The sequence below is a fragment of the Pelophylax lessonae genome (assembly GCF_965119305.1).
Source record: "Pelophylax lessonae genome assembly, chromosome: 1".
Classification (NCBI taxonomy): domain Eukaryota; kingdom Metazoa; phylum Chordata; class Amphibia; order Anura; family Ranidae; genus Pelophylax; species Pelophylax lessonae.
In genome coordinates this window covers 37,229,053-37,244,907 of record NC_138768.1, presented here as the reverse complement: position 1 = coordinate 37,244,907, position 15,855 = coordinate 37,229,053, and the positions used below count along the sequence as shown (strand labels likewise).

Sequence of the window (15,855 nt, the reverse complement as noted above, 5' to 3'; positions counted from 1 at the left end):
TAGGCATGTCTGTAGCAGAAGCAGTGCAGCCTTTTTATGGGGCATCAGAGTGGCCGGGGGGGGGGGGGCATTTGCCACCTACCCCCTGGCCCAGTCCTCCCCTCCTTCTATCCCAATCTATAAAATAAAAAACAAAAAAACCCAACACCCCTAGACTGTTTATTTGTGGAAGAGCCAACAGGAGCAAGGAGGGATACAAGAACTCTATTGTCTTATAACCGTGTGTTGGTAACTAGGGGAGCCCGCAGAGTTACAATCCAGCAGTCCCTACGGGGGGGGGGGGGGGCAGTGCTACACTGTAATGCGCTTTAAAAATGTAAAAGTCCAAGAGGGCCGTTAGAGGCCAGACTTAAAGGCAGCAAATCTTTGCAGTACTACACCGGATGCAAGAATGACAATTTGCTCCGCTTGAATGTTTCGGTTCAGTGCCAAAAAAGACATTGAAGCCAAAGGATCAGCACAACACCCAAGCATTTTCAGGAGGTGCCCGGTACGAATTGAGATAAGCCTACAAATTTATCGGATACAAAGGCCAATATCACTGTCTATATTCACCAAAACATCAGCCAGAAGGAGGGAATTAGCCTTTTTTGTGCTCAAAGCCAACATTGGAGGGGGGGAAGACATTGAAGCCAAAGCATTTTCAGGAGGTGCCCGGCACAAATTGAGACAAGCCTACCAATTTATCGGATACGAAGGCCAATATCACTGTCTATATTTACCAAAACATCGGCGAGAAGGAGGGAATTAGCCTTTTTGTGCTCAAAGCCAACATTGGAGGGGGGGAAAAAAAAAGAGAAAGAGTCAAAATACATGAAAAATACATTACAAGAGAAAAATATGAGTCGATGTTAATTATTTTGCGATCACGGTCGATCACCAGCGGACCCATCTCAGGCAGTTTTATTACACCTGGCATGCCACGCTCGCAAACATAAATATATTTATGCAAGTGAATTTTGTTAGCTCATAAACACTACATTAAAAGGAATGCTTCCGAAATGATTGTGATTACAACAGCTGGCACTGTTCACGGCGGGCGCCTGGCCAGGGGCGACCAGCAGAGGGCAGCAAAGATAACGCATTTTTTCCCCCACACCCGTCTTGCAACTGTCAACGCAGGCATAGAGAATTGTACTGAAAACAAAAACCTAGGGAAGTGCCAGCATGAAGAATTGGCATTTAAACCTGCGCTGAACATGATTATAATCTGTCACCATACATAATCCTTTTCCTTTAGCGTTTCCAGAACTCCAGCAAATGGCGCAAAAGACGTAGACGAGAGCGGCACGTCACATAAATACAGCAATTTACATCCATTATTCCTGAGTACACGAGATTAATATATGTTATTAAGTTTTTTTTTTTTTTTTTCCCCCTGTGCCAGCTCCCGCGGTATACTGTACTATTCGTTTACAGGGCACTCAACTCTCGTACAATATAATTGGAAACGGCAATAAGCTTATAACATGGCATTACGGCACACTGAGCTGCTTGAAGAGGGAGGGAGGTGTCAGGTGTGTGGGAGCCAAGGACTGAAATTAAAAGCTTTTTATTTAAAAAAAATGAAAGCAATACCAGGAAATGTTCTATGTTCTTCCTTTGCACCATGGGATGGTATATCGTTCTTAAAATTGTTAGGGGTGGTGTTGCAACACCTGCAGAAAGTTTCCACACTGCAATGATAATTGTACATTTTCATTATTTTATTTTTTTGAGATTGATGGATTTTGCACTATTTGAGAGTAGTGAGGATCATAACCAAAAACCTATTAATCCTATCACCGGTCGATAAAACAAACCATGATCCCCTAAATGTAACTTTAGGCCTACCCGTAACCCTCAAATTAACCTTTTTAACTGCAAACCCAACACGGAAATACAACCCTGAAATACACTTACCTAACCGTACCTCTAAACCTATGGTAGCACTCAACCCAACTTTTCAACCTAACTGCAATCTTGAACCGTAACCCTCAAATTAACCTCTTTAACTGCAAACCCAACACTGACATACAACCCCGAAATACACTTACCTAACCGTAACTCTAAACTTATCGTAGCACTCAACCCAACTTTTCAACCTAACTGCAACCTTGAACCGTAACCTAATCTTCAGTCATTATTTAACCCTCAACCCTAAACCCTAGACCTAAACCTTCAACTACAACCAGTAAATGTTGCCATGACCCCGAACCATATCACCCTAGACCAGGGGTCTCTAAACTTTCTAAACAAAGTGCCAGTTTCCTGTCCTTTGGGCTTCAGGGGGGCTGGACTATAGCCAGTAGGAGAAAAAAATGCGCTGGTGACAGTGGGAGTCAACAATGCCCCATCCTTGGTTTTAGTGGGAGGAATATTAGCTCAATGTTGGTATGACTGGGAGAAATAATGCCTCATTAATGGTGTCAGTGGGAGAAATGGTGTCCCATCATTGGTGTCAGTTAGAGAAACAGTGTCCCAAAGCCTGGATAAATGCCAGCAAAGAGCCGCATCTGGCCCCAAGGCCATGGTTTGGAGACTGAATCCCGTGACAGAGGTTGTTTGAGAACCAGGTTCTGAGCGCAGGAGTAAGGTGCCAAGCATCGCAATTTTCTTTTGGAGTTTTCATGGTTTGGAGACCACTGCCGTAGACCATAACTCTCAACCCAAGCCTTAGTTGTACCTGCTGGAGCTAACCAAAACTATTAACTCAGCTCCTAACCCACAGCTATAACCCATAAACGTAGATCTTAATTGTAACGTCTAGACCTAACTGAAATCTTTGATCTAATTCCTAAACTGCATTATAAGCCTCAGCCTTAACTCTTAAACTTAGCTCTGAACCAGAATATCTAGACCTAATCTAACCTTCAACCCAAACCCTAAATTTAGCCATAACCCCCAGCCTTGAATTGCAAAATCCAGACCTAATTGAACCTTCAACCCAAACCCTAAATTTAACCATAACCCCCAGCCTTGAATTGTAACATCCAGACCTAATTGAACCTTCAACCCAAACCCTAAATTTAACTATAACCCCCATGCTTAAACTGTAAACATATCCCTAAACCATCATTTCTAGTTCCAATCAAATTTCATCCCAAGCCTATCCCTTAACCGTAATTTTTAGTCCCAATCAAATTTCATCCCAAGCCTTCAAAAAAAAAAAATAAGCCCTAGCATTAACCCTGCCCTGAACCTTAACATCTAGACCTAAACGAACCTCAACTCTAGACCTAAACGAACCTCAACTCGAACACTATATTTAACAATAACCAGCTTTAACCCATAAAACCCAAGCACTGAACCTTAACATCTAGAACTAATCGAACCTTCAAACCAAACCCCAAATTTAACAATAACTCTCAGCCGTAACCCACACACTTGGCCCTGAATCCTAACTCCTAGAGCTAAATGAAGTCTGAACTGATATACCTAACTATAACTACAGCCTTAACTTGCAAACCTAGCCGTGCACTTTAACTTCTTCACCTAACCATAGCCCTGAACCACAATCCAAAAACCTAGCACCGGCCCTGAATGTAAACCCCGAACCGAACAATAGCTTGAGCGATACCTCCTAACCCTCAACCTATCCTGAGTGCAACCCTCATCTGTAACCCCAAGACCTACCTAAAACCCCTAACCATTAATATCTTAGCATAACCTTGCAATAGCCATAATATTATCATTATTATCTAGTGCTGCAATGTGGTATTTGCCCAAAACAATCCCCTGTGTTAATAAATCAAACATTTTGGTACCAACATAGAATAAGCAAATACATCCACCATAAAACCCATGCTGATATTTGTCATTTTCATCCACCTTGTACTGAAAGGGGTGAGCATAGACACAACATATTAGAGCAGTGGTTATAAAGTGCAAGGAGATGGCCACCCTCCTCCTGGGCCTTCAGCCAGCTGTTAGTCCTCTCACCTCCCACAGCGCCTTCCAGCTCCCTTAGTGCTTTCCAACCTCCCATGGTGCCCCTCAACCTTACACAGGTCCCCCTGCCTCCCCAATGACCCCCAACCTCCTACAGTGACCCCCCAGCCCAGGGTAGTTCCTCCGAACCTGTAGGAGAGCCTCCAGCCCCCACAGTTCCCTCAACCTCCAACAGTGTCCCACAGTGCCCACCAACCTCCAAAATAGTCCCTTAGTCCTTGCAGCACCCTTCAGTCTCCCACAGTGCCATTGCAAATCCCCCAAACTCCTGGGAAGACCCCCCTAGCCCCATCTTCCTCCGTTGCCCCCTAACCCCCTAACCCCCTTCAGAAACCTCATCCTCTACAGGGCCACTATGTTGCTACAGAGTCCCCTAACTTCCTGAATCCCTATAGCCCCTCCACAGTGACACCCAGCCCCATCCAGAGTTTCAAGCACTTCAATTCATACTTTGTATCACTATACTTTTATTGTATACATGTATTTTTTTTAAATATATATATATATATATATATATATAGCTGTGGCATGGAATGTTTTGGAAGAATTTACCGGGTTCCAGTCTTAATAATGAGAACCCCTGTATTAGAGGTTGTCCTGCACTTTATAGTAACTCTTTTTCCATGTAATAATCAGTTATATTTTGGCTTTTTATCCCTTGTTATGCTACATCTGGAGACTGGAGTATTTTTTTCAAGTTGCTGACAGTTTGCTTTTTCTCTTTCTTTTCCCCCCAATAGCTGCTTATCCTGCTGCCTATGGACAGATCAGTCAAGCATTCCCCCAGCCACCTCCCATGATTCCACAGCAACAGCGAGAAGGTGAGTGATCTCATTGCTTGGAGTCATCCTTTGGAAATATTTCTTACAGGAAGGAGCCCATCCAATGCAAAGAAATGCTTCAGTTACAAGTGGGGTCTGATGGGCTGAGTCAACCCATGGTGGCCCATGGACCTCCCATACTTTCTAAATCTGTTCCAGCTACCCGAGAGTTTCTTTTTTTTGTGTGTATGTTTCCATATGTTTTGCAATTCTGTTCAGTCAGACTTGTGAGTCACTAACCTCTGCCACACTGCATAGCCAGGTCAGTGACACTACTTCTTCCTGATTAAACGTTGCTTCTTATCTCCATTTCCATTCATGTTAGACAGTAGGCTAGCAGGGAGATGATACAAGGAGCAGTAAAGCTCACCAGGTTGATGAATGCCAAATCAGCTGAAGGTCTTCTAACCTCCCACAGTGCCTTCCAGCTCCATTAGTGCCCTTCAACCTCCCATACTGGCCCACAGTACCCCTTAATCTTTCACAGGTCCCCGAGACCCCCTGAGAGCCCTAAGCCCTCACAGTACCTTCCCCCACTCCAACATCTCAGCTTTGTATCCTTTGTAAGTCTTAGTACTTAGCGCTTTAAAGTTTATTCTGTTCATATGTTGTTTCCTTGGTTCCTCCTTTCCCTCAACCTTATCAACATTCTAATGACATTTTTAGAGTTGAGCGAACACCTGGATGTCCGGGTTCGGCGGGTGCTGCCGAACTTGAAAAAAAAGTAAGAGTTCGTGACCCGGACTTAACCCGAACTTGCCCCCGATCCCGAACCCTATTGAAGTCAATGGTGACCCGAACTTTTGAGCACTAAAATGGCTCTAAAAAATTAAATTGGTGATTTTTGCATAGATTAGAACAGCAGTGTCTAAACGCTGTATGTCACCGTAAAATATGAAGGAACATTTTTTATTTTTTTTTAAATCCAGATTAAACAGACACATATGCACTGAGCTTGCATTAAATGTCCGCTGCACGCCGCCCGTCTAACAGACTGATAAAAGTTTTTTTTTTTCTCCCTCCTCCTCACTGGGCTCATGTCAGGGCAAAAAGATTGTGCACTGCACCCCCACACAATAAAATCGATGTAGATCTGATTAAAGAAGATTCTTCTGTCCTGTGTCCTATTCTTTCCCTGAAAGCATTCTCTCCAGCCTGTCCCTACAATAACCTCCTATGTCTCCCTCAAATCAGCAGCAGCAGCAGGAACCTGTCCCTACAGTAGTTAGAGCAGAGTGACGCGCGCCGCTATGTGACTCCAGCTTATATAGAGTCTGGGTCAAATGTGCACTGGCCAATCACAGCCATGCCATTAGTAGGCATGGCTGTGATGGCTTCTAAGGGCACACTAGTTAAACGCTTGTTGATTGGCTGCCCTGCAGCTGTTGAAACCGCGCCAAAATAACCGAACAACGGACTGTATCCCAAATATACAGTAAAATGTTCGCATCCGGGTACCGAAAACCCAAAAGTCCGGTACGATCCCGAACAATACAGTCCGTGTTCGCTCAACCCTAGACATTTTAAATAAAACCTTTCTGTTTTGGTTGCATACCTTATTTTAGACCCAACAACATCATCACTGGGTCTCTGTGCTTCTCCATGCAATGTAGGCAGGTCATGGCCGGTGGGAGGGGCCAGCGGGGTTCTGTAAAAGCTTCCAGGAAAAAAAATCACAGAACCCTGCTTCAGTACTCCTCTTAAGAGTCCCCAGCCCTGAAACAAACAGTGGGCTGGCTCCTGGGAGGAGTTATGCAAAAATCAAAACGCGTTGGTAGGTGCGTGTCAGTCTACAGGAGTGATCGTTCTTAAGCAGGATGTATTTGCATGCAGACCACTCTAGGTAACACCCACGTGTGGTGCTGAGACTCCGCAATTAAAAGGACTAAAATCCAGTTAATGAAAGGGGTGGGCGTGGATGGAGAGGAAACAGCTAGAAAATGCTGGATGTCCTCCAGCTAGGAAATGAGGCGAGCTCTATCTGACTTGCTATAGTTTTTAATGCACACTGTCACAGAAATCAGAGTAAGTAGTTTCAGTAGAGAAGAGGAGCCTAAATAACTGTGCAAGACAGAATATAAGACTGGAGTTCTGCTTTAGCTGTTCCACCACCCTCTATGTCATACATAGTTTTCATTAAAGGCTAAAGCTTGCTTAAATAAAAATCAAAGCACTAAACACACTTCAGGTTTCATTGAATGCCTGGTTTCCCTCTGCAATTTGTGGTTCCTTCCGCCAACTTTTATCTTGGTACAGGACACAACAAGAATGTATGGGCCAATGGACCAAACCACTGCATTCAATGGGTGTTAGGGCATCTAACGCATCCAGCATGGACATGCTGATTGGAGGCGAGAGCAAAATTATCTTTTCAATGGCAGCAAAAATAAACTTTTTTCAAATCATTGTAGCATTTTCCTTGCTGTGTTCGCCTTCCTTCTCCAGTGCCAGTCCCTCTTTTTTTTGGATTGGTGGTGTAGAGTAGAGTCACAAGTAGATATGAAAAACCGACGGAAGTCCTAATCCTTCTCCACACTATCCAAAAATAAATTAAAACATTTTTTTTTGACCTGAACTGAGCTAAAGAAAAAAACCTGAAGTCCTGGTATAACGAAATATTGTTTTTGGGTGGGGTTGCCTTAAAATGGAATAAAAGGACTTTTAGGAGACAAGCACCTCACCGACTCCGATTCCAAGTCCATTCTGATTGACCTCAGCTTTGTGCATTCACCCCGAGAATTGATGAAATTACCACTGTGGCAGATCCATGTTTCCACTTTGTGTTCCTCTTTGGTCAGCTGCCTATCAATTGTCCCTAACCTGCTAATGACTTGTACAGGACGCACTTTGTTCTGTCCTACATGGAGCTCTTGCGGCATCAATCTCTGGGCTGCCGGGATGAGCTGAAGTTTAATCAATAGCAGCAGAGCAAGGGATGAGGTAATAGGACTCGGCTGGGAAGAGGCGCTAAGCTTGGAGAGAGATACCTGATTACCGCTGAGCCCAGCTAATAGATGGTGCTGTATCCAGGGATGGTAGGAATGAATACTCATGAAATCAAGTCATGCCAGATGGTCCAGTCCACCGTTGTGATGGTCCTGGACAGAGAGACAAAAACAGCCTTTAAAAAGTAATATTGACTGCGGAAGATTTCTTAAAATTGCTGTAGATTTGGCAAAAATTTTGCCAAAATTAGTCTCCAATTAGTGGCGGAAAAAAATGATGCTGATATGATAATCACACCATTCTGTTAATAAACAAAAGGTTAGGTATAGTACAGTGATGGCGAACCTTGGCACCCCAGATGTTTTGGAACTACATTTCCCATGATGCTCAGCTACACTGCAGAGTGTATGAGCATCATGGGAAATGTAGTTCGAAAACATCTGGGGTGCCAAGATTCGCCATCCCTGGTATAGTATAAAGCCTCATTCACATGTGCGGTGGATAGGCAATGAAAACATGCGGTTCATCAATGTTTTTACCACCTCCCCCTACCGCCTACTGGTAAGTTAATATGGCCAGAAGGCACATTTTTATTCATTGCCGCAGTCGCTTGGCATAGCTGGCTGGTAGTCGATGCCGCTTTCCAACCGCGTCCCATTGAGATCAGTGTGACCATGTCGCAACTGCATGTAAGGCACATGGTTGCAGTGTGACCTAGGAGGATTTCAATGTAATATCTTCTTGGGGATCAAATAAACAGGTGGTCACAGGGAAGCATATTGCCTTTTGAACATCTGTCAACCAACTCTAAACCGGTGTTCACAAACCTTCCGCATGTGTGAATGAGGTCTAAGGGTTAGAATTGGGTTAAGCATTAGAGTTAGTGATAGCATTAGGGTTAGGTTCGTATTCAATTGGCATTGGGTTAGTGTTAGGTGTGTGTGTGAGTAGACACTGGCTTGTGGTGTCTTCCTAACACCCAGACACATAATAAAGTAGAAGAAGGATGATTAAAGCGGAGTCCTGGCCATAAAATCATGCCTTTACATTTTATGGCATCCGCTTCCTTATCCTTCCATGAGCCAGAATTGGATATTCCCAAGGTTTTTTTTTTTACTTACCTTTTTACAGAGGATAATATACTCACCTTTACATCCACTTCCTCCTTCCTCGGCCGCGGCCCGCGCCGTCACTTCCTGTCCCGCAATGCGTCCTGGGAGCTCTTACTCGTCACTCCCAGGATGCAATTGGCAGTGACGTAGGCGGCCGGCCGCTCCTCTCATCGCGTTATTTCCAAACAGGAAATAACGCGATGATAGGCATCCCTATACTATGCCGATCGCATAGTACTGGGCATGCGCGAGATTTCGTGCTGGATTCACCGGCCTCGTCCCACTACAACCAGGAAGCAGGGCACACATTTCCCCACAGCGGACTCGGCGAACCAGCACAAAGATGGCGGCGCTTTGCAGAAATTTTAAAAAGTAAGATTTTATGCTTGCAAAAATATTATTCCACTGTATAAAACAGGATTAGCGGATATATAGAGGTCGGAGGGTCACTGTTTGGGGGACATAAAAAAAAAAAAAAAATATTCTGTGGCCGGAACTCCGCTTTAAGACGCAAGCCTTCGTATCTGCTGTACTGTACCTGCATTATTAAAATACCCATTCCTTGAGGAACGAGTTGCCTGCATTCCATCTCCTTCTTTGTGTAGTGTTAGGGAATGCATAAAAGTAAGAGTTAGCATTAAGGTTCCTCTGTTCCTCAATATCCAATATAAAGTAAACGGCTAACGAGTGGCCAAAGGAGTTCCTGTAAACCATTTCAAGTAAGTCAATTGTCCCATTTAAACTCCTTACCCTATATCTAAACCCAAGAACAAATAAATGCCAAGAGCTAAAACAGCTCCAAGAGTCCCCTGGAGATATAAGCAGATGGTTTAGACCACCAGATACCATCAATCACTTTTGGACTGACTGACCCTTTAAAACAAAAACAAAAATCCAGAAAGCTTTCTCTTTTAATCCCCTAATTAAGAATTACCTGAACTCCTTGTGACATTTTCTGTTAGACTGAACTTCATCTCAGATCTGTTTACAAATTACCATCCAGTTTATTATGGGCAATTATTTATCGTTGTTGGGATTTTATGGAAAAAGGCATCCATCACCGGCATGCAGCCACCTAAATGTCACCGCTGTTTTGCTGTAATCGGAATGGCTCCATTAACGACGCCGTCTCCATTTTATCACTTTCCACATAAAACACGAATTGATTTTATCTCTTCATATAACTATTTTGGTGGCATTAGCACACTCCAAATAATGTATAATTAGCCAAGGAGAATAGTTTGGGAAACACATTCCAAAGGGGGGGTTGTTAAGGGGCCTACCGAAAGGCTGAAGGATTGGTGGACCATCTTAAAAACATCAGGAGAGAGGCACCCCAGTACCCGTCAGTCAGTGTAAAGGAAAGCTGAATGCACCCCAAAGGTCAGGGCTCTGAACACCCTAAATTTGGTTATTCACAAAGAAGCTTTAGTGTGTTTCCAAGGTTTGCAAAATTGAGTTGTTATTGTAGCACTTTTAGGCAGAAGCCAATTCAAAATGAGCATACGGGCATATGAATTGAAGAATTTCTTCTCAGAAGATCAAGATATAGGCAGCTGAAGTTGGTGCACAACTAAAATATCTCTACACATGGCCAAGAGTATGTGGACACCCCACCAAATGGATGAACATTTGTTTTTAGTGAAGGGTGCTGTTATCGATACAAAATATCAAGACCTTTAAGACCAGTGGTCTCCAAACCCCGGGGCTAGATGCGGCCTTTTGCTTACTTTTATTTGGGACACTGTTTCATCATTGCAATAAACAATGTGGTGTAATACCCCCCCCCCCCACCACAAAGGGGCACAACGCCTCCAAATGACACCAGTGATGGGCCACTGTTCCTCCCACTGACCCCAATGAAGGGGCACAATTCCTCCCTATGACACCAAATATGGAGTCAAATAGCAAATTATAGGAAGGCGCCTGGCTCTTTTTAAAGATATATCTGAACCTGCTGCCCTTTTAATTGTGAAAACAATATAAAGTATGGGACGTAGATAAAAAAGGCGCTGGTGATCTTTTATATTACTGGAATAAAACTTAGCACGTGTATTAAATATGTATTACTAGTGTTAAAAGTGCTTATTAGTGAATAAATTAATATAGTTAAAGGTAATAAATATATTTTAAAGTGCACAACTCAAAATTAAATTTTTTTTTCTATTACTTATTAGTAGATAAATATATAAATAATTATATATAAATATATAATGTACATGCAACAAGCAAATCAATTATATAAATATATAATATTCCGTGCAACAAGCAAATAAAAGTGCTTATTAGTGCGTGCATAAAAAACTCATCAAATATAAACGGATATAATCGTGCTCTCCAGTGAGAAATAATTATATAGCAAGTGTCTCTGCAATTCGTGCAACAAATATGCTCCTTAAAGTGCTTCAGGTGGTGGGGTGTGACACACGTGGCCTCTTACCAGCTTCCAATGAGTCACAATGACTCCCAACGCCTGTGATCCCTTTAATTGGGTGGATCAGACCTCTCCTCGATATCTTTTGGGTTGGATATCTGCTCCTACATTAGGCGTGTATGGACCATATAGTCCGCATAAAGATAAACAAAAAAAGCCTCCAATAGTGAAATATTGTATGCTTTATTTAAAAGTTACTAAAAAGGTATACAGTTGCTCCCTTACTATTAGTTGTGCCCTCCTGGCACTGGGCAATTCGGCAGTACACAAAATCTTTGAGTAGTGGGGAATCGTATCCGAGGATCTGCAGCTTCCTCTTAGTTTTCCTCTCACTGTGCTGTGTGCGGCGGTCGGCGAGCGTCCCTGCCTCTGCTACGAATGCAGAGGCAGGGACGCTCGCCGACCGCCGCACACAGCACAGTGAGAGGAAAACTAAGAGGAAGCTGCAGATCCTCGGATACGATTCCCCACTACTCAAAGATTTTGTGTACTGCCGAATTGCCCAGTGCCAGGAGGGCACAACTAATAGTAAGGGACCAACTGTATACCTTTTTAGTAACTTTTAAATAAAGCATACAATATTTCACTATTGGAGGCTTTTTTTGTTTATCTTTATGCGGACTATATGGTCCATACACGCCTAATGTAGGAGCAGATATCCAACCCAAAAGATATCGAGGAGAGGTCTGATCCACCCAATTAAAGGGATCACAGGCGTTGGGAGTCATTGTGACTCATTGGAAGCTGGTAAGAGGCCACGTGTGTCACACCCCACCACCTGAAGCACTTTAAGGAGCATATTTGTTGCACGAATTGCAGAGACACTTGCTATATAATTATTTCTCACTGGAGAGCACGATTATATCCGTTTATATTTGATGAGTTTTTTATGCACGCACTAATAAGCACTTTTATTTGCTTGTTGCACGGAATATTATATATTTATATAATTGATTTGCTTGTTGCATGTACATTATATATTTATATATAATTATTTATATATTTATCTACTAATAAGTAATAGAAAAAAAATTTTAATTTTGAGTTGTGCACTTTAAAATATATTTATTACCTTTAACTATATTAATTTATTCACTAATAAGCACTTTTAACACTAGTAATACATATTTAATACACGTGCTAAGTTTTATTCCAGTAATATAAAAGATCACCAGCGCCTTTTTTATCTACGTCCCATACCAAATATGGAGTACAATATCCCCCAAGAATAGCAACAATTGGGCCCGATGATGGGCATAATTCCTCCCGCTGACACCAAAGATGGGGGCATTGTTATTTCCCACTGGCGATGTCACCTTTCTTACTCCCAATGGTCCGGCCCCCTTAAAGTCTGAAGGACAGTAAACTGGTCCCTTTTTTAAATATTTGGAGAACCCTGTTTAGACAACTGTGCATTCTCAACCTTCTGGAAACCGCTTGGGGAAAACCCTATTCTATTTCAACTTGACTGTGCCCTTGCGAAGAATCCCATCTCCATAGAGGCGTAACTAGAACCTTCAGGGCCCAGTGCAAGAAACCATGAAGGGCCCCCCGGACCCCTGGCCGGGGCCCTTCCCTTCAAACCTGGGGCTCTTCCCACTTATCCTGGGGCCCTTTACTCTCATTGCGGGACCCTTTCACATGTTCTGCAGTGGGCCCCACTCCAGCCATCTCCACTGTGGTGGAATGCCAGGGTCCGGTCGCAAGTGTGACCTTTGTGCGATCCTGCTAGTTAATCCATTGGTGTCAGTAGTTTTTATTTTTTGGTATTTTAATTTTATTTTTTATTATTTTATTTTATTTTTTTTACAATGTTACTGACTATGACTCTGTCCATTCAGAAAATTAAGGAGCTGGTAAATCACATATTTACCGACCTCTTCCTGGTTCTCTATTGTGACATCCTATCCTATGCTATCCGGGTGTACAGGGGAGCCGCACAGGCTCCCTGGAGTATGGGGCCTGGTTGCAATAGCAATCCCTGCAACCCCTGTAGTTACGTCCCTGCATCTCCATAAGGACATGTTATGACCAGAATGGTGTGGAGGAACTTGGGTGGCCTGCACAGAGCCCTGACCTTTAAGATACATTGGAAGCCAACTGTGAGACTGGTCTTCTTATCCAACATCAGTGCCTGACCTCACAAATGTTCTTTTGGCTGAATAGACACAAATTCCCACAGATACCCTTCAAAACCTTGTGGAAGACCTTCCCAGAATGGTGGAGGCTGTTATAAACGCAAATGGGAGCCAACTCTAGGTTAACTGCTTGCCAAACAATTCACATATGATTATGGCGGCTAAGCGGCTCTCTTGGGCTGGATCACTAGATACGGGCACTTGTGGGTTAGGGACGCACCGGCTGTGACAGCACAAGCCAATCAGTGGGTGCGGGTCAATGATTTACCGCTGGCATCTGCTGATCGGCAAGGAGGAAGACAGGACAGAGCTCTGTGAATGGAAGCAATACAGAGCTCTGTCCTGTCAGAGGGGAACAAAAACCAGCACATCCGTTAGTAAAAGCACATCACATTAACCACTTAAGCCCCGGAGGATTTGGCTGCTTAAAGACCAGGGGGTATTTTGCGATTTTTTTTTACTGCGTGACTTTAACGGACAATTGCGCGGTCGTGCGACGCTGTACCTAAACGAATTTGATGTCCTTTTTTTCCCACAAACAGAGCTTTCTTTTGGTGGTATTTGATCACCTGTGCGATTTTTACTTTTTGCGCTATAAACAAAAAAAGAGCGTCAATTTTGCAAAAATAACAATATTTTTCACATTTTTTTATATGAAATTCCCCCAAAAAAAATGTAAAAATCAAAATTTGTTTTATGCTACATATGTTTGGTAAAAAAAATCACTAAAAGCGTATTTTGAAAAGTTTGCGCAAAAGTTATCTCGTTTACTAACAAAGGGAAAGTTGTTTACATTAGCCGCCTGACTTTCTCCCTTCACCGGAGCGATTGTGAATGACCGGCGGACGATCGGGTCCACCGGTCACACGCACTGACTTGTCAGTGAACGAGCCGGGACGGGCAATTGGCTCACAAGTCAGTGACAGGCGAGTGACGTACCCCTACGTCACTCTGCCTGGCCGGGGCTGACCGCCGCAGTATATAGTCGTGCGGCGGTCGGCAACCGGTTAAACACACCAAGCACTGTTAGGCACACATTTAACGCTTTGATCGCCCCTGATGTTAACCCCCTCCCAGCCAGTGCCAATAGTACAGTGACAGTGCATATTTTTAGCACTGATCACTGTATTAGTGTCACTGGTCCCCCCAAAGTGTCAGTTAGTGTCTGACTGACCGCCATACTATCACAGTCTCACTATAAGTGGCTGAAAAATAGAAATTCCAGTATATATGCCATCGTTTGTAGCGGCTATAAGGTTCACGTAAACCAATCAATATATGCTTATTGGGATTTTTATTTTTACCAAAAACACATTGCAGAATACATATTGCCCTACTTTTTTTATTGGATATGTTTTACAGCAAGAAAGAAAAATATTTTTTTTTTTTTCTAAATGTTTTAGTCTTTTTTAGTTTACAGTGCAAAAAAATTGAAAACTTAGAGGTGATCAAATACCACCAAAAGAAAGCTCTATTTGTGGGAAACAAATTATATAAATGTCATTTGTGTACAGTATTGAATGACCGAGCAATTGCCAGTCAAAGTAACGCAGTGCCAAAAAGCGATAAATGGCCTGGTCATGAAGGGGGGTAAATCTTCTGGAGGTTAAGTGGTTAATGCGGTGAATTTTGGAATGGGATATCCAAAAAGGCTATATAGGTTTGATGGTCAGGTGTCCACCAATTTTTGTTCCCACCTTCCCCAACCCCTCAGCCTACCCTGTGATCTGGAGTGGGGGGTCTCATTACCAGTAGGACAGCTTCAGGGGCAGGAGGGTGCTGGACTACATTTCCTGTAATATTCAGGATTCAGAATTACCTTCAGATTCCTTTTGAGAGCTTGTCACCATATTTTTACATCCCTGAGTGGATCTAATGTTGCTGGTGGATCTATAGTTGCTGGTGTGTCTATTGTTGCTGGGGAGATATAGTGTGGCTCAGTGGATCTATTGTTGATGTGGGAATCTATAGATGCTGGAATGGATCTATTGTAGCTAAGGGAGCCCATTGTTGCTGGGAGGGGGGGGGGTATTGTTGCGGGCTGCTGGGGCTTTATTGTCACTGGGGGGGATCTAAAGTTGCTATGGAGGTCTATTGCTGTTGGTGGGGGAAATCTATTGTTTCTAGGAGTTAATTGTTTATGGGAGAGATCTCCTGTTGAGGGGAGTGTATTGTTGCTGGCTGCTGGAGAGTCTGTTGATGCTGGATACTGGGAGATCTATTGTTTCTGGGGTGGATCTGTTGTTGCTGGGGGTATTTTGCTGTGGGTGATCTATTGTTGATGGAGGTATTTTGCTGTGGGGGGATCTATTGTTAATGGTGGGATTTACTGTTGCTGGGGGGATGTATTGTTGCTGGGGAAATTCATTGTTGCCGATTGGATCTATTGTTGCTTTTGGATCTATTGTTGCTGGGGATTTATATTGTTGCTGGGTGAATGTATTATTGCTGTGGGACTCTACATGTGTGGGGAT

General features: G+C 43.2%; 1 protein-coding gene across 14 annotated transcripts in view; it reads left to right on the top strand.

Moving 5' to 3' along the window:
- CELF4 (CUGBP Elav-like family member 4) overlaps window positions 1-15,855 on the top strand; it is a 1,612,756-nt gene that overhangs the window by 1,477,832 nt on the left and 119,069 nt on the right. For all 14 annotated transcript variants that reach the window (XM_082261568.1, XM_082261569.1, XM_082261567.1 and 11 more), the window contains one exon: window positions 4,671-4,751. In XM_082261568.1, coding sequence (XP_082117694.1) covers window positions 4,671-4,751 — 81 coding nt within the window. The remainder of the gene's footprint in view (window positions 1-4,670; window positions 4,752-15,855) is intronic.